At 47.6% G+C, this 22,314-nt stretch overlaps 1 protein-coding gene across 1 annotated transcript; it reads right to left on the reverse strand.

Annotated features, from left to right (window-relative positions):
• Window positions 1-4,563: 4,563 nt before the first annotated feature.
• LOC147977181 (uncharacterized) lies at window positions 4,564-10,663 on the reverse strand. Its single transcript, XM_087519916.1, has 2 exons — window positions 9,924-10,663; window positions 4,564-4,765 (listed from the first exon to the last, which is right to left on the reverse strand). The coding sequence occupies exons 1-2, from the start codon at window positions 10,661-10,663 to the stop codon at window positions 4,564-4,566; spliced, it is 942 nt and encodes a 313-aa protein (XP_087376042.1).
• Window positions 10,664-22,314: the final 11,651 nt, after the last annotated feature.

The raw sequence follows: 22,314 nt of genomic DNA on the forward strand, positions 1-22,314 counted from the left end.
AACATGTTTGCATATTGAAACAAAATCGTGAATTAAAAAAATATTCATTAATTTCACAAAAATATACATTGATTCAAAAAATGTTCACCGATTCAAAAGGTGATTTCAAAAATCTGTGCGTTGACGAACAAAATTTAAATTCAATGAACATTTTTTTTAATCTGATGAACAAATTTTGTACTCGATAACATTATTAGAATTCAATGAACATTTTTTAAAGCTCATGAACATTTTTTGGATATGATGACATTTTTTTGAGTTCGATGAACAAATTTGAATTTTTATTTCTTGAATATGTCGAATATAATATAAAAGTTTCATGAACATTTTTAAAATATAATGACCAAAATTTGATTGTGATAATAAAAAATTGAATGTTTTCCTAAAACCGGAAAGGAGCAAATATGGGTTGGCCCAGTTGTTCGCACGGGGGAGCATGGGGCGTGCGCGTGTGCCCGCCCGCACGCGCCCTACGTACTGAATAGGAGAACCCATCTTCAGCGAGTCGATCTTCCGACTCGCTGAAGGGGCGAGCGACATGGGCCAGCCCACGCGCGCTGCAGGCCGAAGCCTTTTTTGTTTTTGTTTTATTTTTAGATGTGTGTTTATAATTTAAAATATTCTAAAAATATATATTACAAAAAACACTCAACAAAAAACATTTGAAAAATGTTGAACAAGTATTTAAAAATGTTGATGTAGCATTCAGAAATTTTTTGAACGTGCGTAGAAAAATTGTTGATCATGTATTAAAAATGAATTTCTTTACCATGTATATAAAAATGCTAATCATGCATTTGAATAAAATGTTGAATAAGTATTTGAAAAATGATACTCAAGCATTTGGTGTATATGTGTCTGGCTCCGGGTACATGGGCAACAACCGCAACTCCGGCTCCTGCGGCTCCTCCGCGCCGGCCTCCGCCTCCGCGTCAAGTTCGGCAAAAAGCGTGCCGGTCGCCGCCCGTTCCCAGCGAATGAACTATCAGTATGCTTTGACATAGGCCTCATCCTACATGGACTCCAGGATTGCCTGCTGCTGCGCCATATCTGTTGCTCGGGCGCCCGCGAACTCCGCCATGGCGTCCTCCATGTTGAAGCCCGCAGTCAGCGCCAACTCCTCCTGCAGCTACTCCGCGCTGTCCTCCTCCGGAGGCCCCGCGTACTCCTCCGGAGGCCCCACGTACTCCTCCGGATTCACCACTTCCATAGGAATCGGCTGATGCCCCTCTTCCTCCTTCTTCTCATTCTTCTCCTCCAGCTTCGGCGAGTCCGAAGGCAGGCCGACTATGATGTGGGCGGCGCGCCTCGCCGGATCTCCTCCTGAATCTGGAACCGATGCTCCGACGTTAGCATAGCATACGTCTTGCTTTGCCGGGCCATGGCGAAACTATACCGTGAGGGAAGGGTGGGGCGGAGAGGGAGAGACATGGATGGGCTCGGGCCGGTGGCGCGAAGAGGGTGCAAGTGGATGTGGCTAGGGCTTGGGGATGCCCCTATGCATGTTGTCTATATTTTTGCTACTCAGGAAAATTAATGAGTTTTCGATTCTTTTGGATCGTGGAGCTGTTACCAACTTTGAAGTGGGGTTTACTCCCATGACCTACCCGACTCGCACTATATAAAATGTTGACGTCTACCCTACCCGCCACCACAGCATATGGTTTTGCACCATTCCAGAACATTGGACCGACACACAATTCTTCTTCATCCCTCCTTCCGGCGTGCACCGCGAGAGGGACAACAGGCCTACAAAACAAACGCACTACCGAGGGGCAACTGCTATATATCATTTATACCGAGCACTAGCTTGCACTCGCCTGCAGAACAACCAACAAGGATCATGACCCTAGGGGCAACTGCTATGATGGGGTGGTTTTCTTTCCAGTTCATGAAATGGGCGCTCTCTTCTTGCCCCCACCCTGTTTTTCTTTGCTTCTGGTTTTATCTTTCCTTGTTTCCGCGAGGTTTTTGTGTCTTGTTTCTTCTGGGTTATGTTTTGTATTAAATTATTTCTTTCTTTATTTTTATTATTTCATCCTTTTCCTGTTACCCTCTTTTATTTTTTTATTATTTCATCCTTTTCCTGTTACCCTCTTTTCTTGTGTTCGTTGTTCTTCTCTTCTTTTTTCAATTTATTATATTTTTCACTTTTCTTTTGATTATTTATTTATTTCTCCTGTTCATTTAAAATGAACATTACACATGAGCTTTTAAATTGCACAATGTATGATTTTTTTAATATACGGTGACAATTTTTATAACACACAATGAACTGTTTTTGATACATTTTGATTTTCTTAAATACACGATAACATTTTCAGGTGTGTTTTTGTTAAATGTGCAAAATGAAATTTGACCTACCATAGTTTAGAATTTTTCTATAATAAAACAAAATAAACACAAGCAGAGATATAGGCATAGCTAGGAAAGGTAGTGACCGCTTGCTATAGGTGATACATAGCACCATCCATGCGGAGAACCATATAATTAAGATTATTTTAATCAAGATTATTTTGATGATAAAGGGTTTCCCCCGCTTCATATTATAAAGCAACACTCCAAGCATACAACCGGCCATACAACAAAGGGAAAAGAAAAGAGCAAGAACGGTAAAGATACAAGACACCGAACGAGCAACAAATGAGCGTCGAATGCAACAAACGAGCGTCGAATGCAACAAGCAAGCCTGTGCATCGAGGCCCTCGGTGAACCCGATCCTGCACACGACGCGACAAAGACATAGCAGTGACTCGCAATCGGAGGAGGCCACGCTCCGTCAACTCCACCGAGGCCCATGGTCGATCAACTAGTTGTCTCTACCTCCAAAGAAGGTCCCCTGCCCTCTCATCTCGGACCGTAGGACGCCACGCCGTCGGCAGGTAAAGCCGCTCACCCCAAGAGGAAGGCCGAAACCAACGAAAGCCGGGGAGAAGACAACAACACGTCCACCTCCCGTCGCAGCGCCACACCCCATACATCGCCACCGCCACTGCTGGATCAACGTCAACCGAAAGCAGCTTGGCAGGAACATTGCTCAAGAAGACTGCCCCCCCCCCCCCCCCCCCCACACACACACACATGCACCGAAGCCTCGATCGCCCCTCCGCCGAGCAAAGGTGGTTCCTTCAAGAAGAATAATGGCACCGGTGAGTCATCACCACCCAACCATAGAGTTTGGGCTTTCGCCCAGGTCGCGGAGGTAGTGGGTGAGGGAAGGACCTTGATGCCGCCACCAGAGGAGAACGACGCCGAAGTGCCGCCGACATCGTGGCCGCAGCAGCCAGCCAAGGGTTTCCCTCGGTCCATGCCCATCCAACCCTCCCTCCCCAACCGACTGCCAGAGCCAGGCATACGGATGCCGGCAATGCAGACGGGCGGGGCAGGAAGAGGCACAGGGGAGGAGGCCATCGCTTCAGATCCCGCTCAAGGGGCCAACGGGAAGACCCCCGAGCCAGCTCCATGTCCGTCACCGACACGCCGGCCACGCGGCCAGGCACCGGCCCCACCGCCCGCCGCTGCACCCACTGCCAGCGCCACGCCGCCGCTCGACCTCGCTGGCCCGCGCCAGCCACCGTCGGAGCAGGGGAAGACAGCCCCCCCCCCCCCCCCCCCCGCCGCCGCCGACGCAGACAGGGCTTCGCCCTTCCGCGCGAGCCGGCGGCGGCGAGGGGAGAAGTGGGGGGAGGGGGGGCCCGGGGGTTGGCGGCTAGGGTTTCCCCTCCGCGACGCTCGCGGGAGGGGGATCTAATTATCTGTATCATCAAGATTATTTCCAACATGGACACATATGCATGGGTAATCAGATGTGAAGAAGGTGATGCACATATGGTATATGTCCTAAGTTCGGGCATAGTGGTGGTGTGGTCTTAGCAATGTCACTTAGGATAATTGTCGAGTTCGAGGAGAAATAAATAAGAGTACCTTGTCTTCGCTAAAAGATGATCTCTTGGTAATAAGATAAGGCAATTCTACCTATTGTAAAAGATGGTGTATATGATAAGGCTGTCTTAGATTGTACATGCTCACAGTGAGTATGTTTTGATTGCATCGACTCATCTATCCAGACAATTAACCAAACAAGCAATCTTTATGCTTTTCGAGACCACGCACATGCAGAGAGACAGGCGAAAACGACATGGTAGAAAATTAGCATTTGCTTATATATGCACGAGAGTGCATTGAGTTAACTAGCGAAATGGAAAGGCCTAGCACTACGCAAGCATCATGCATGATAGATCATCCAGGCTTTGTTTTTCATCATCGAATGCATTGCTTGCATCAAAGAGGGCTGATCTCATCGTCCATGCATGCTCTATTAACTAGCAAAGATGTCTTCAAGCTTAAGAAGATCGAAAGTCAACATATAAAAATAATAATCAATTAATCTGCACATGAATTGCTGCCTTGCTCATCACCAGTACAATTAGCAACATCTTTCTTCTTAATCACCACATACATCAAAGCTAGACTAGCAAGTAGACCATTGAGCTGCACTAGCTTCTATATCCTGAAACATCTCCTGGCTGCAAATGTCGCGGTCTTCCATGGTACATTCGGCCATCACATTGTAGGGCATGCCACAGTCGTGTCGTCGCACAAGCCGAGCAGCTCATCTAACGTGCACCTGAAGGCGTCGTCTTCATCCTCTGCAGCGCTAGTGCCTTCTTGGACTTCGCCGTCGAGTTTGCCGGGCAAGAACCCCTGCGCCACTACAGCGTCATGGAGCTCGGGAAAATCTTGAAGCATGTCGGCGGTGAAGAACCTGTTGGATAAACTCATCGCTGTTTTCTTGTTCAGAATAATGTGGTGCATGGCCGATGTGACATCTGCATGCACGTAGCTAGTATACTGGGAGTGCTTGTAGCACGTCCAGGTTGTTTTTATTTGCTTATTCTTTGTTTTAGTCCTCCGGTTAGTAAGGCACACGGATGCAGTCGTGGGATGGCGCGGCATCACGCAAATCGTTGGCAGTCTGACCGGAGGTTTGTTAGCTGAGATCCATTGTAATTGAGCTACACATTCAAAGGAATAACAGAAAGACTACCGTCTGCTGTTCGTGCTCGCTCGTTCTTCTCACTCTCCGGCGATCTAACTTGCCACTTCGGCAACTACAATTGGCATCAGAGCCGTGGTGTTCGATCCACTCTCCGGTGACCGGCGGTGTCTGATCCGCGGCGTACCATGTCGGATAGCGAAGAGGAGAAGAAGAACAAGAGCGGGACCAAGTCGCTGGCGTCCAAGGCGCCGCTCGCGCGCCTCACCGGCAGCGGCAGCGGCAGCGGTGAGGTCCGTGTAGTGGAGCGCGTCGTGCGCGAGGAGTCGGGCACGTCCATGATGCTCACGCGCACAAACTACATGGAATGGGCGCTCGTGATGCAGGTCAAGCTGCAGGTTGCCCGCGTCTGGTCCGCGGTGACCGAGAACGCTGCCGACGAGTGCGACGACCGGCGCGCGCTACAGATCATCCTCACCGGCGTTCCGCCGGAGTTGATGCGGGTGCTGGCCGCGAAGGACTCGGCGAAGAAGGCGTGGGAGACCATCAAGACGCTCCGCATGGGGAGCGAGCGGGCTCGCGAGGCCAAGGCGCAGGTGTGCCGCCGCGAGTTCGAGGATCTGCGCTTCAAAGACGGCGAGTCCGTCGAGGACTTCGGGCTGCGACTCGCCGACCTCGTCTCCGACCTGGAGCTGTATGGCGATCCCGTGACAGAGCACAAGGCGGTCCAGAAGTTCCTCCGCGTGGTGCCGCGGAAACATCGTCAGATGGCGATGGCAATCGAGAGCCTCATCGATCTGAAGACGATGACCATCGAGGAGCTCGTCGGGCGTTTCTCGGCATGTGAAGATCATTACGATCTCGACGATGCGGGGCAGTCCGGCGGCCGCCTGCTCTTCACACGTGAGGAGTGGCTCGCCCACGAGCGACAGCTAGGTGGGGGCGGGTCATCGTCCGGTGGCAGCGGCGGCAAGAACAAGTCGCCGGGCAAGCCCAAACCTCACGGCGGCGGCGGTGGCAGACCTGCGCCGGGCAGCGGCACATCCGGCGGCTCGGGCGGCAAGAAAAAGGGCAAGTGCCACTACTGCAATAAGCCAGGTCATTGGAAGAAAGAGTGCTATACCAGGATCAAGGCAGAAGAGGAACGTGCGAAACAGGGTCAAGCACATCTAGTTCGCGAAGGCGACGAGCACCATGAGGGGCTTATGATGGCTGCGGTCACCACCTGTGTCACCACCAGTATAGTCGCGCCCCAGGTGGTCCATCTGAACGAAGAGAAGGTGCATCCAGAGATCTCACCTCCGGGGCTGTGGTATTTCGATACAGGGGCTACTAGCCACATGACTGGCGACAGAGCTATGTTCAGTACTCTTGATGAATCAGTGCAGGGCACTGTTAAGTTTGGAGATGGGTCACACGTCACAATCCAAGGGAGGGGTTCAGTCATCTTTAGGGGTCAGAGTGGCAACCAACGTGCAATGTCTGAAGTTTACTACATCCCGAGCCTTCGCAGCAATATAATCTCTCTTGGCCAGCTAGATGAAGGGGGATGCAGGATTCAAATACATGAGGGACTGATGACCATTCATGACACAACAGGGCACTTGATGGCTCATATTCGACGGTCAGTGAGCCGCCTGTACACTGCAGTTCTGCCCATCGCTACACCAACCTGTCTACTAACCAAAACTGATGATGAAACCTGGCGCTGGCACGCTCGGATGGGGCACCTGCACTTCAGAGCTCTGCGAGCTATGTCATCCAAGGGCATGGTGAAGGGAATGCCGTTCATTGACAGAGTTGACGAGTATTGTGACTGTTGTGCTTTGGGCAAACAACATCGCACCCCTTTCCCTCAAGTTGCTGCATACCGAGCTGATCAGGGGCTGGAGCTAGTCCATACAGATTTGTGTGGTCCTATAAACCCACCAACGCTCGGAGGTAACAAGTACTTTTTACTTGTTGATGACTACAGTCGATACATGTGGTTAGCTGTGCTGAAATCCAAAGACGACGCCTTCAGTTCTTTCAAGAAAATTCAGACTATGGCTGAAACTGAAGGGAGATGCAGGCTACGTGCTTTCCGGTCTGACCGGGGCGGCGAGTTTAACTCCGGTGACTTCATGGATTACTGCAGCGAGCACGGCATCAAACACTACACGACCGCGCTGTATTCGCCACAACAAAATGGCGTGGTCGAGCGGCGTAATCAGACTGTCGTCGAGATGGCGCGGTGTTTACTGAAGAGCATGGGCATGCCCGCTGTCTTCTGGGGGGAAGCGGTCAGAACAGCGGTCTACATCCTCAACCGGTCCCCGACGCGCAGCCTCGACGGTGTCACCCCCTACGAGGCGTGGTACGGCCGTAAGCCCAACGTGCAGCATCTGCGCACTTTTGGTTGCACGGTACATGTGAAGAAGCTAGGTCCGGGTGTGACGAAGCTCTCCGATCGATCGACGCCAATGGTTTTCATCGGATATGAAGAAGGGGCTAAGTGCTACCGGGTGTACAATCCAGTGACCAAGAAACTTCAGGTAACTCGTGACGTTTTATTTGAAGAAAGCAGGCCATGGAACTGGGATGAGCCGGGCGCGTCCGCAGCGGCGTCCGCTGCACCAACATTCACGGTGGTTTATACCACCGGCCCCGGTGAGCACGAGCTGGACTCCGGCAGCGCCTCGAGTCCGCAGGCGAGCGGGAGCGCGGTGTCACCCTCTACACCAACTCTTGGGTCACCGCGGTCACCCGTGTCGCCGAGCCCTGGGAGTCCGCGGTCACCTACGCCGCCAGCTCCGGCCACCACCGAGGGCATGTCTGCTACGCCTATGCCGGCCCGCAGCATGGGCTGGGCCACACCACCAACACACGACGACGCACGGGATGTCGACTCCGGGCCCATTCGTTATCGGCGTCTCGAGTATATACTCGACGAGACCGAGGATGCCGCTGTTCGGGAGTTTGACGAGCGCTGTCTACTCAGTGCCGAGGAGCCATGCAATGTTGACGCAGCTCTCGGCGACACGTCTTGGAAGGCCGCCATGGATGAAGAAATGCGTTGCATCAACGAGAACCAGACCTGGAAGCTAAGCACACTTCCGGCTGGGCACAAAGCCATTGGTTTGAAATGGGTGTTTAAGGTGAAACGTGATCCAGCGGGAAACATTGTTAAGCACAAAGCACGCCTGGTTGCCAAGGGTTATGCTCAGCGAGAGGGGGTGGATTTTGATGAGGTTTTTGCACCAGTTGCCAGGATGGAAACAGTGCGTGTGTTGCTAGCTCTCGCGGCACATTCCGGCTGGAAAGTTCATCACATGGACGTCAAGTCCGCGTTCCTAAATGGCGAGCTTGGCGAAGAGGTTTATGTTGCCCAGCCACCTGGGTACTTGGCCGTCGGCGAGGAGGACCGAGTGCTCAAGCTGCACAAGGCACTGTATGGCCTTCATCAGGCCCCCCGGGCGTGGTATGCGAAGCTGGACCGGTCTCTGACAGAGTTGGGCTTCACACGAAGCCCGTTGGAGCATGCAGTGTATAGGCGTGGTGATGCAACCTCATTCCTTTTGGTTGGAGTCTATGTAGATGACCTCATCATCACCGGGACGGAAGTTTCTGCCATTGTGAAGTTCAAGCAACAAATGCAGCAGTTGTTTAAGATGAGCGACCTCGGAATCCTAAGCTACTATCTAGGGATCGAGGTGTCGCAATCAGAAGGCCAAATCACGTTGCATCAGTGAAGCTATGCCGCCAAGATTTTGGAGGCTGCTGGCATGAGTGAGTGTAATGCTTGTGCTACACCTATGGAGAACCCTCTGAAATTGAAAAAAGAAGATGGTGGTGAACCCGCCGATGCCACTTTGTACCGGAGTGTGATTGGGAGCCTATGTTATCTTGTGAACACTAGACCCGACATCGCATTCGCTGTTGGGATCACCAGCCGGTTCATGGAAAAGCCTAGCTCACACCATTGGGTGGCTGTCAAGCAAATTCTCAGATACATAAAGGGAACAATGGACTATGGGTGCTGTTATAAGGCTGGCCATGGAGAAGCAACACTTGTTGGTTATAGTGACAGCGACCATGGAAGTGACATCGGGGATCGCAAGAGTACTACTGGGCAGATCTTCTTCCTCGGTGAGAATCCAGTGACTTGGTGCTCGCAAAAGCAAAAGATCGTGGCGCTCTCTTCTTGTGAGGCCGAGTACGTCGCTGGAGCAGCAGCAACATGCCAAGGGGTGTGGCTGTCACGGCTCATAGGAGATATGCTAGGCAAGCCAGCGGCCAAGTTCAAACTACTGACTGACAATCAAGCCGCCATTGCACTGAGCAAGAATCCTGTTCACCACGACCGGAGCAAGTATATTGACATCAAGTTCCATTTCATACGGGACTGTGTAGACACCGGCAAAGTGGAGGTTAGTCATGTCCGTACACGGGAGCAACTCGCCGACGTGCTGACAAAGGCGTTGGGGCGGGTGATCTTCGTCGAGATGCGGCAGAAGATCCGGATGATCAAGGTGGAGCTGGAGCGCTGAGTCTATGGGGGTGAAATGTTGGATAAACTCATCGCTGTTTCCTTGTTCAGAATAATGTGGTGCATGGCCGATGTGACATCTGCATGCACGTAGCTAGTATACTGGGAGTGCTTGTAGCACGTCCAGGTTGTTTTTATTTGCTTATTTCTTTGTTTTAGTCCTCCGGTTAGTAAGGCACACGGATGCAGTCGTGGGATGGCGCGGCATCACGCAAATCGTTGGCAGTCTGACCGGAGGTTTGTTAGCTGAGATCCATTGTAATTGAGCTACACATTCAAAGGAATAACAGAAAGACTCGCGTAGGTTCAGGCGAGGCAAAAACTACCGTCTGCTGTTCGTTCTCGCTCGTTCTTCTCACTCTCCGGCGATCTAACTCGCCACTTCGGCAACTACAGAACCCGCCTGGATCCACGCTGCCGTCGTCCACTACTCCGGGCGGCAACAACGTCTCGCCTTCGTCGGACATGAACCAACGCCCATACTCGTGAAGCATCCCGGGTTGTTGGACGATCGGCGGTTCCTGGCGTCGTGGGGTTTGGGGACGTGGAGCATCCGGGTGCTGGACGTCGGCGGCCTTCCTTTTCTTGGAACCGGGAGCATTGATTACCTCGTCGTATGTGGTCTCGCTCCTGTGACGAGACACGCAGACCTTGCAGAGCACCAAGCCGTCTTGCTTGTCATCGCTGTACTCGTTCATGCACCAGCCGATCCTGATCCTCTCTTTCTCTCCCGGCAACTTCTTGACGTAGCTGAGGTTTCGTCTATGGCCTACGAGTTTACCTTGGTTGTCTAGCACGGGGATCCCGCCCTTCTCCGAGTGCCAGTAGTAACCCTCGCCGGCGTCGGCCACGCCGCGCTGCCGCCTCCCGCCACCGCGGCCGCCTTTGGTCTGGTGACGACGGGCAGGGGTGAAGAAGTACCAGACGCCCCCTTTCCCGTCGCCCTTGTCCGTTCCTTGCGCGTGTTGATACATCTCGACGAGGTCGCCGGGGGCGGCGGAGTAGGCGTCGAACTCGTGGATGAGGCGGCTGGCGAAGGAGGCGTCGGCGATCCGTGGGCGGAGGAACTTGGTGATCAGCTCGTGCTCGGCTGGGTCGAAGGCGTAGCCGGCGGGAGGATCCAGCTTGCCGTCGGCCATCGCAGAGCTAGCTAGGTACGCAGTAGCTAGGGCACGAGATGGATGGATCGTGCGTGTAACCCTGGCTTGCTAGCTGCTTGCCTTGCCTAGCTGGGTACGTAGCTAGCTTAGGCTTAGCTTATATGGATAGGAGTTGTATGTATGATCGGCCCTACGTACTATCGACTACGACCCGAAGATGGAATGCAGCAATTCGAACGTAAAATGGAATGCATGTGCGCGTCTTGTCGTCGCTGGATCCGCTTCGGATGCGCGAGCGATTGGGTCATGTATGCATGCATGCATGCTTATTCGCCAAAGCAGCCGAACCAGACCCGTTCCGGGCGCGCGCGTGCGTGCTTATTATTTTCAGAATGAACAAATCCTGAACGTGCGACGTTTACGTGCTCATTGCCAATCTTTACGCTCTCGGCTGGCCACGTCATCCCAGTGGCTCGTTCGGGCGAGGACACTAGTAAAAAACAGGGCTTTGGTTCTGAGCAGATCAAAGTATCAGTCCCGGTTCGAGAGGCTCGGACGCCGCCGGGCCTCGGCAGTCATCTATCCCAGTTCGGCTGGGATCTTTAGTCCCGATTGGTGGCAGGAGCCGGGACTAAAGGGTAGGACATTAGTCCCGGTTTTAGACACAAACCGGGACTACAGTTTTGCCTATATAGCAGCTCGCGTCGCTGCACCTTCCCGCTCGGTAATACTCCGTCGCAGCACCGACGACCCCGACGTTGCTCCATTGCTTCACCACGCCACCCGGTGATGCTCCATCGCAGCAGCACTGAAGGCCACAGACAGTGCTACGACGCCATACGATAGTCTCTGCGACATCCGATAGAAATAGTTCGTATTAAAAAAGTGCTTACTCGTTTCAAAATATCTAATACATCTGAAAATTGTTTGAATATTCTAAATAAAATGTTCTTGTACTTTCAAATAGGATTTACCCATTTAAAAAAATTATTTAGTTCATTAAAAAAATCATGTATTCAAAAAGAAATTTCATGTATTTACAAAGATGTTCATATATTTCGGAATATGTCCCTGTAGTTATTAAAGTATTCTCACATTTAAAAATATATTCACATAATTTTGGAAAATAATCATTTATGACGTAAAACATAAAATACACTTGAAATTAGTTATCCTGTATTTAAGAAAATCCTCATCATATACAAAATAAAGTTCATTGTGTTAAAAAATATACATCGTTTATTGAAAATGTGTACATTATGTGTTTAAAAAAGTCATGTGTAATGTTATGTTCTAATTGAAAAAGTAAAATAAGTAAGAAGAAATTCACAGCAAATAAAGAAAGAGAAAAATGTGGGAAAAAACAACAACAACAACAAAGAGGGGAATAAACAAAGAGGCAAAGATAACAAAAATAAATCAAGAAAAAAATGGAATGCAAAAAAAAAACCCACAAGAAACCAGTCGAAAACAAGAAAAAGATAATATCATGAACAAAAATTAGGAAGAAACACGAAGAAGAGAGCCATGTGTTCAAGGACCTAAAAGTAACCAGCACATCACATGTGCATAGCGGGCCATGGCCCTTCTTAGGTGTTCTACAGGCGAGCTCTAGCTAATGCTCGGTCCAAGCGATATATATATCATTTTTTTTGCCACCCCAAAACACGTCTAGTAAAATGTGTCACAGCCCACCCTGAGATCTCCTAACCTTCTATATACTTCCTCCGTCTCATAATATAAGAATTTTTTGGCACTACACTAGTGTCAAAAACGTCTTACATTACGGGACGGAGGGAATATATTATAGCAACAAACAAAACATAAAAAATATACATATTTAACCCTAAAACCATAGTACGAAAAGATAGTTATTGGCCAACCTTGGCCTTAAAACGTGGATCTGCCGCTGGTTTATTAAGCTAGCAATGCCTACTGATACAGTCCGTCTATTATGAATCTTAAATTAAATACTTGAGTAATTAAAAATTGTATAATGCCATCAATATGTTTTGACGCAAGCTAGAAGGTAGAGTATTTTTGAAGTTAAATATACATGTATCAAGTAACCGGTGCAGCTAGACTTGCATGATCGAGATAAACATTTATTTTGTAACCCTACCATGTAATTAATTAAACAAAAACATTTGCTAAGGATTATAGAAATTCTAATGCACAGACGGTTGAATTCTTTTTATGTTTTTATCAATATTTTTAAATGTTGTTTTATCCATCTCTTTGAAGTTTTTATTTTATTTTTAAATTGTAGTTTTGTTATTTATTTATCGAGGTATTCATTTATATTTTGTTATTTTTATATGCATAATCACGACAACAAGCCACGACTCCGCGTGCACTATGTCATCTCCCTCTGTTAAGCCCCTATTCCCTCACTCATTCATTCAAACTAGATGACACCCTGCACGTTGTTGCGGGAATTGTTGTAGGAAAAATGGGATATGTTAGACAAATGAAATATAAATAATTTGGATATGCTTTCAGCCATATCATTTCTTGGCTAGAATAAAACCATTTCATGAGATTGAACAATGCAGAACTGGCTAGAAAAAATACATAACATTTCTTTTAAAAAATATTAACATTAGTGGTTTCAGTGAACGGGTGTAGGTGTGGGCTACTCTTTTTTTGCCTGCATATGCACATGATGTGTTCGATGAAATGCCGGAGCCACATTTAATTAAGCTTTCTCCTCTTCAAGCTCGACCTCCAAGCTACATTTTTCCCAAGATTTGTCTAGATTTGGCGGTGCACCAACTACACAAGTATTCTAAAAGGATAGCAACTTCATCGTTTCATCTCTCCCTGCTAGTTTAACTCATTTCAAATGCTCTAGAAGTAGAGTGGTTTGTGGGTTTTACTGGAGGAGTGTATGTGGGAGTTCTTTTGATTTAGATGCATAATTTGGGCTCAAATTAACTTCTTAGAGTCTGCGTATGTGTAGGGTGCCGTGCCCGTCCCCGTCGTCACCGCCGTCGATCGCCCGCGTCGATCTCGTCGCCGGCACCACCGTGGTGAACCTCTTGTTCTTATCTTCTTTTTAAAAGAAAAAAGTTCTTACTTGTATGATTTAGATAGCTACTTGTATGATTTTCTTACTTTTATTATTGTTTGTTATAATATAGTGTCATGGTTTTGGTATCGGCGGCTCTCGTCCGGTCTATGATTCGGATGTGGTAATTAACTTTTATAACTATTTGTTTCATTTAGTGTTTATGATAATTATGCCAACCAACTTGATATAGATGTCTTTATCTAGGAGGTATGTGAACCGGAAATTCCAACTGACCCTCTTCTCGACAGGTTAAATTTAGTTGAAAAAGAAAATAATTATTTGAAAGAAAAATTGAAAATAATTGAAGATGAGAAGAGGAAATTGAAGTTGCATGTTGCCGATGTCGTCGATGATCACAAGATCCAGATGGATGCAATGCGCTTGAAAATTAGAAAGATTAGAAAATATGCCATTAGTAATGAGGCTTGGTACCATTATGCTGTTTGATCAATTGTTATTTTAGTTGCAATTTTGATCACATTTGTTGTTGCATTTAAATGTTTTACATAGTTGTATGTTAGTTTCAATGTATGTTTTAATTAGATGCTCTAGAGACCTGTATGTTGTTCTATGAGACCTATGTATGAACTTTATGTATTTATTTTTTCAGTAATAACATTTGATCACTACTGTAGTTTGGTTTTAATGTCTTGATGAACTTGTTTTAATTTGGTCATTTCTCTATTCATGATGTTCTGTAATGGTTTTTGATACACTTAATTATATAATGCACGCAGATGAACCGGCAATGGATGTACGGTGACCGACGCACCTCCGACTACATTACGGGCCTGCATATCTCGATGTGGTTGAGGCAACCAAGCAGAATGATTTTATGTATTGTCCATGTACTGTCTAAGGGATTACGAAGGATTACTCTGACTCGAAAACCCTTCACTACCACCTGCTTGAGAAGGATTTCATGCCACACTATAATGTTTGGACCAAGCATGGAGAAATAGGGGTTATGATGAAAGACAACGAAGGAAAAGAGGATGATGACAGCTATCCTATGTTCCCTGAATACGGTGATACTGCATCGGGGGAAGCTGAAGATCAAGAGGCACCAGACAATGTGCCCGATGATGATCTTCGTCGGGTCATTGTTGATGCACAGAGAGAATGCGAAAGTGAAAGGGAGAAGTTGAAGTTCGATCACATGTTAGAGGATCACAAAAAAGGGTTGTACCTGATGACCCACAAGTATAGGGCATCAATTGAAATCCTTTCGATAAGTAAGAGTGTCGAACCGAACGAGGAGCAGAAGGAAATGACAAGTGGTTTTCAGCAAGGTATTTTCTGCAAGCACTGAAATTGTTTGTAACAGATAGTTTGATAGCAAGATAATTTGTAACGAGCAAGTAACGCGAACGGTAAATAAAGTGCAGCAAGGTAGCCCAATCCTTTTATGCCAAAGGACAGTCCAAAACGGTCTCTTATGATAAGCAAACCATTCTTGAGGGTACAAGGGAATTTCATCTAGTCACTTTCATCGTGTTGGTTTGGTTCGTGTTCGCTACTTTGATAATTTGACATGTGGGTGGACAGGTGTTCAGGTGCTGTTCTTACTTGAACAAACCTCCTACTTGTGATTAACCCCCTCGCAAGCATCCACAACTACGAGAAAAGTATTAAGATAAAATCTAACCATAGCATTAAACTTTTTGATCCAAATCAGTCCCTTACGAATAGCGCATAAACTAGGGTTTAAACTTTTGTCACTCTAGCAACCCATCATCTAATAACTAATCCAGAATGCATTCCCTTAGGCCCAAATATGGTGAAGTGCCATGTAGTCGACGTTCACATGACACCACTAAGGGAATCACAACATACACATCATCAAAATATCGAACACATATCAAGTTCACATGATTACTGCTGGGGAGCGTAGTAATTTAAAAAAAAATTCCTACGCACACGCAAGATCATGGTGATGCATAGCAATGAGAGGGAAGAGTGTCGTCCTCCTACCCTCGTAGACCGTAAGCGGAAGCGTTATGACAATGCGGTTGATGTAGTCGAACGTCTTCACGATCCAAGTACCGAACGTACGGCACCTCCGCGATCTGCACACGTTCAGCTCGGTGACGTCCCTCGAACTCTTCATCCAGTTGAGGCCGAGGGACAGTTCCGCTAGCACGATGGCGTGGTGACGGTGATGATGAAGTTACTGGCGCAGGGCTTCGCCTAAGCACTACGACGATATGACCGAGGTGTGTAACTGTGGAGGGGGCACCGCACACGGCTAAGACAAATCTTGGAGTACCTTTGGGGTGCCCCCTACCCACGTATATAAAGGAGGGAGGAGGAGGAGGCCGGACCTAGAGGGGGCGCGCCAAGTGTGGGGAGTCCTACTAGGACTCCCAAGTCCTAGTAGGATTCCGCTTTTCCTTTCCAGAGTAGGAGAGAAGAAAGAGGGAAAGAGAGAGGGAGTAGGAAAGGGCAAGGGGGGGGGGAGGGTGGCGCCGCCTTCTTTCCCCTAGTCTAAGTCGGACCCATGGGGGGGGGCGCCTCCTTTCCTTTGGCCAGCCTCCTCTATTCCCTTATGGCCCGATAAGGCCCAATACTTCTCCCGGCGAATTCCCGTAACTCTCCAGTACTCCGAAAAATACCTGAATCACTCGGAACCTTTCCGATGTCCGAATATAGCCTTCCAATATATCAATCTTTACGTCTCGACCATTTTGAGACTCCTAGTCATGTCCCCGATCTCATCCGGGACTCCGAACAAACTTCGGTCATTAAATCACATAACTCATAATACAAATCGTCATCGAACGTTAAGCGTGCGGACCCTACGGGTTCGAGAACTATGTAGACATGACCCAGACACGTCTCCGGTCAATAACCAATAGCAGAACCTGGATGCTCATATTGGCTCCTACATATTCTACGAAGATCTTTATCGGTCAAACCGCATAACAACATACGTTGTTCCCTTTGTCATCGGTATATTACTCGCCCGAGATTTGATCGTCGTTATCACCATACCTAGTTCAATCTCGTTACCGGCAAGTCTCTTTACTCGTTCCGTAATGAATCATCCCGCAACTAACTCATTAGTCACAATGCTTGCAAGGCTTATAGCGATGAGCATTACCGAGAGGGCCCAGAGATACCTCTCCGATACACGGAGTGACAAATCCTAATCTCGATCTATGCCAACCCAACAAACACCTTCGGAGACACCTGTGGAGCATCTTTATAATCACCCAGTTACGTTGTGACGTTTGATAGCACACAAGGTGTTCCTCCGATATTCGGGAGTTGCATAATCTCATAGTCTGAGGAACATGTATAAGTCATGAAGAAAGCAGTAGCAATGAAACTGTAACGATCATAATGCTAAGCTAACGGATGGGTCTTGTCCATCATATCATTCTCCTAATGATGTGATCCCATTTATCAAATGACAACACATGTCTATGTTAGATAGATAGGTAGAGATATATGTGTATTCAAACTTCTATCTCTTCTCCCTCTCGTGCAACCTTCTGTCTCCCTTTCTCGTGTAATCTTGGAAAGTCCTAGCGACCTCCTAAACTTGTAACCCACGATAGATTCTCAATATATACAGCGGCCCGAGACCAAAGGGTTCAACGCTTCCTCCAATCTTTACATGGTCATCAGAGCCTATCCTCATCGCATCTAGCAACCTACGAGAAAGCCTTCTGCCCCGAGAGAAAAAACAACCTAGCCGTCGTAGATCAAAGCCATGGCAGGAACCAATGCATCCACCGCCACCTCTACCATCTCCACGCTTACCACATCCACCATGAGTGCCCTGACTACCCAGTTCGCCGGTTCCTCCTACGCCTCTTCTTCCACCTCCAGCAACGGCGCTAGCTCCCTCGGGTCGCCTCCGTCAGAGAGGCTGACAAGGACACATTTTCTTCTCTGGAAGGCCATCGTGCTACCCTAGATCAAGGGCTTGTATACCACATTGCACAAGCTTATAGGTCTCAAGTCCTTAATTCTATTTGGATTTTAACTTTGGGAATTAGAACCGCCACCGTGTCATTCCAACCATCCGGGATATCACCCCCATTGAGCAATTTGAGGACCTCCTCCACAATATAGTCGCCCATAAAATGCCAGTGGCGCTTGAAGACAATGGACGGCATTCCATCCGGCCCCGGTGCCTTGAGGTCTCCAATTAAGTCTAGGGCAGCCTTCACCTCCTCCCTAGTGAAAGCAGCATCCAGAACAACATGCATAGCTGTCGTGACGTGCATACACTACTAGGGAAAAGGCTAGCAGCAGCGCGGGTTTTAGGTGTATCAGTAGCGCGGGGACCGGCGCTACTAATAAGGCGCTACAGCTAACACGTAGTAGTAGCGTGTGCTAAGCAGCGCTACTGCTACACAATTGTAGCAGCAGCGCTCTTAGTGGAAGCTCGCTGCTGCTAATAACTATAGCGTGCTTCTCCTGTACGCGCTACTGCTACTACCGCGCTGCTGCTAACTTTTCTCCACTCGCTACTGCTAATTTTAGTAGTTTTTTTGGGCATATTTGTTTTGTATTTGAACAGGCTTTATAGAAGAATCTTTAGCACACACAAATGTCATCATGATACACATACAAATGTCTGCGAGACCAGAAATGTAACCATAGCATATACATACAAATAGTCTCATCATAATCATCATCCAACACAAAGTGGTATCTTGTCATCATATCGAAAATAGCGATACATGCAAGTCTTGAATACTTGCAACTAGAACGTCATCCATCTAAACAAAGGTATACGCGAGAAGAGCTATCACTATGAGTGAGAGCGGAACTATGCAGTACATGAGGTGGCGGTTACGAGTCCTCTCTCGCGCTAGCGTGAACCTCAAGTAACTAGCTTCTCCTTCTTGTCTGCTTTTGAAGCCTTTATGGCTGGCGCCCGAGAACCCATTCACTTGCACCTGACACTCATGCCAGTCGTTGTACACCCCCGGAACCTTCCCTTTGTACACGACATAGCACTTCCATCTCGCCATCAAGAAATTAGGTACCTGTTAGAGATGCATTTTCATGAAGAGGATGTACAATCATATATATGCAACAAAATATACTAGAACAACACCGAAAAAGAAAGGGTTAGCAACTAGATGCATCATACAGTACACAAATTAATTAACTAGAGGTACGCAGGTCATCGTATGCAAACTAACAAAGTAGCATTACACAAGTTCGGCAGGGACCGTGGACATCACAAAGTTTCATCGCTACAAAAAGTATACAAGTTCAACCGACACATATCATCATCATCGGCATCATAAATCACTAGAAGTTCCATCCTTCCATATCATCGAGGATGGACCCTAGCTTCTTGAACGGCGTGAGGTCTAGACGTTGCATGCCTATGCGAGTTCGGACGTTAGCTCGCGATATAGGGCCGTGGTGGAACATCCCCTTTACATCGACGACTTCTTTCATGATGATCGTCGCAATGTCGCTTTGGATGCGAAAGAAGTCATCTCTAAGTTTATAATCCGCTTCTCCATGAGATTCTAGCCACTTGTGGATATGATCATCATTTCTGTTTCTCATGCGAAGCTTTTGGTGATCCGCGTTGAACTGAATCATGTGATGGACGATGTAGAATCCATCCTTCTTGCTTGGTTTTGGGACATGGATGCAGGAGAAGTTAGTTTTATGCGCGAAACCCATCTTCTTGTTCCTTTGTTTCCTGATCTGCATGCGGCCACCTCTAATGCTGAAGCCTTGGAGAGCATCATCTAGAATATTCATTATGTGGGTGTAGTCTTTTTTCTCGTAGTCTCTAGAAGGGTCAAAATACACGGTGTGGGAGACTTGAGGGTAAAGAACGATAAGGACGGCGCGCCCGTTGCTGCGGGGAAAAGACACCTCAAATTATTCCCCATAGAGAGAGAAGGAATGATTGAAATGTATGAAAGGGTTGTCCGGAACTGACTTACTTTGAATGATAAGGCATGAGGACAATTTCCCGGTCCTTATTCTGTACCATGAAGTTTTGGAGCTAGTCCCTAGCACTTTCACGCTCAAAGTCGCCGAGACTCAAGAAAGACTCGTGCATGTAGTACGGATCCACCACACAGATTTGCGAGACTTCTTCACTTTTCATGACGGAGCTCATATGTAGCGCAAAAAGGCGGACGATTGTAAAATCGAGCCGCCTTGTCAGAAACATCTCAAAGATATGGTCAAACCGCAGGAAGAACACCTCCGCGGGCCATGTCTCGATGTAGCGCTTCCCCTCAGGCACACGAGCCGCGTATGTCGGATATCCTGGATCCTTTGAGGCTAGTAGGCTTTTCTCAGTCGACAGCACATGGTCGTGCAGTCTCCTGAGATCCCCTGATAGTGCCTCCAGCGGTTTCGGCGGTAGCATCGGCTCGCCCATGAGATGGAACATCACCGCACCTTTCACGGGTACACACTCTTCAGAATGCATCGTCTGGCTGCTATGTGCTCTGGCTTGTTTGGAGGCAGCTATCTTCCCCGATCTCTTTCTCTCCTTTTTCTTGGGCAAACCTTCTAGACCCTTCCTTAACCCCTACCCCAGTGTTCCTGGGCTAAGTACTGTACGACCCTCGCGCCCGACTAGTTGAGCATGTTTTGATGCGACATCTTCAGGCGTGTCCTGTGAGGATTTCATGAAAAGAGACTTTTTGCAATCCCTGCTACGACCTTCCTGCCCGGGCATATCATCCATATCCTCATTAGCAAGCTGATAGCCCGACTTGTCATATGGTTGACTCATCAATTCTATGTCACAGTCATACGCGTTTGTATTGAGGAAATCCATAGGGTCGACCTCTGTCTCATCATCCATTCTCTGTTCTACAGGACAAATTACATCAGCCAGTACTATTGCACCCCCTTCATCATGTTGTCCGCCGTTCTCACCCGGCACTACAGGAGCTCGTAATTGCGTAGGAGGGGTGGTGGTCTCCGCACATGCTTGTTGATGTGTGGTTATTGGTGTGCTCTCGGCCGGCTCTAGACGAATAAGATTCTTCGGCCATAGCAGCACCCAGCCCTTGCAGCTTCCAATCCGCGGCGGGGTCTTGTCGTCCGCTCCCACAAGCTGTACTGGAGGAGGAAAATCCTCATGCCCCGATTTCACACTGGACAAGCTAACCCTGAAGTGCCCAGCAGGGATCGGCTGGTTGTGGAACATGGGTTGCAAGGGGTCCATTATCATCCCCTTTCCCACGTACACCTTCTGGCCTTTGATCAAGTAGAGTATGGTGCACGGGGTTTCTTTCGCCTGCAAACACATATGTCTGTGGCGTAAAACATCCGAAAGGCAACAAAAATGGAATATTTTATATATATATATATATATATATATATATATGGTGGTGTGACATGTAATTACCGTGATGGCGTCGAGCTCAGCCAAAGATGAAGGCCCACCGAGCATGCCAGAGACTGAGGACGGGCTGCTATGAGCGGGAGCGGCTGCGAGAGGAGGCCCGGTTGCGTGGGCAAGTGATGGTGCGATGGTGTTGTTGTTCATGGAGTAGTTTTTTCTTTTCTGCTTTATTTTTTCTTCTATTTATTTCTGAGTAGTTTTTTCTTTTCTGCTATATTTATTTTCTTCTATTTATTTCTGAGTAGTTTTTTATATAGTTTTTTTCTTTTCAGCTATAGTTTTTTTTCTTTTCTGCTATTTTTTCTTTTCTGCAAAACTTGATGGTCAAAGTCTGGAGTTATAACCAAAGTTTAAAAAAAGAAATGCCGATGTGCAATTAGTTTTTGCCATAACAGAAGAAGTCCGGAGTTGTAATAAGTTATTAAAAATAAAAAAGAGGTGCAATGCTCGTTAATTTGTTTCAAGCCTTTCGGAATAGTGTAAACTGCACTGCGCATAGCTCCGTGCAGTCTACCATATTCCTAAAGGCTTGAAGCTAAGCAACGTGAGCATTGAGCCTCTTCTTCATCGTCTCTGCACTCAGGGCTTATAAACCGCTCCTAGTCCCTCTCTCTTCGCGAGGTGGGACTAAAAACAGCTTACTAAGAAACTGTAGTACTGGTTCATCCATGAACCGGTACTAAAGGTGCTCGTGGGGACCCAGCCTTACCTGACACAACCTCATTAGTACCAGCTCGTGGCACGAACCGGTGCTAAAGGTTCGCCACGAACCGGTACTAAAGAGCTCCTCCCGCCTAGCAGTTGGAACCGGTACTAAAGAGCTCCTCCCGCCTAGCAGTTGGAACCGGTACTTAAGAGCTCCTCCCGCCTAGCAGTTGAATGGTGCATAATGAATGCACAAAAAGTCTGGAGTTGTAATAAGTTTAAAAAAATGAAATTCCTTTGTAACAGATGAGTTTAATTTCGTCATAAACCCGAATACTTCGAAAGAGATTGTCCAGTTTGTAAACGAAGTGCATCCAGTTTTTGCCGTAACCCTCTCTACTTTTTTGAACATGATATGTGGGTGAAATGATGATACCATGCCAACTTTCAACTTTTTCATAGTTCATTTGTAGTGCTTTTCAATTTCCAGGTCATTTAGTTCTCAAAACAAATCATTAAATGCATGAAAAATAGCAAATGAATGCATAAACGGTTGAAAGTTGATGGCGTCGCTTTGAATGGTGTATACTTAACGCAAAAAATATAAGAGCATTT

This window comes from Triticum urartu, chromosome 4A (genome assembly GCF_056163025.1).
Source record: "Triticum urartu cultivar PI428250 chromosome 4A, HENAU_Tu73, whole genome shotgun sequence".
Lineage (NCBI taxonomy): Eukaryota > Viridiplantae > Streptophyta > Magnoliopsida > Poales > Poaceae > Triticum > Triticum urartu.

Coding starts and splice junctions, on each gene's coding strand:
- LOC147977181 (XM_087519916.1), bottom strand. CDS start 10,663: ATGGCCGACGGCAAGCTGGATCCTCCCGCCGGCTACGCCTTCGACCCA. Junction 4,766..9,923: donor GGCAGCGTGGATCCAGGCGG/GTTCTGTAGTTG, acceptor TTTATCCAACAG/GTTCTTCACCGCCGACATGC.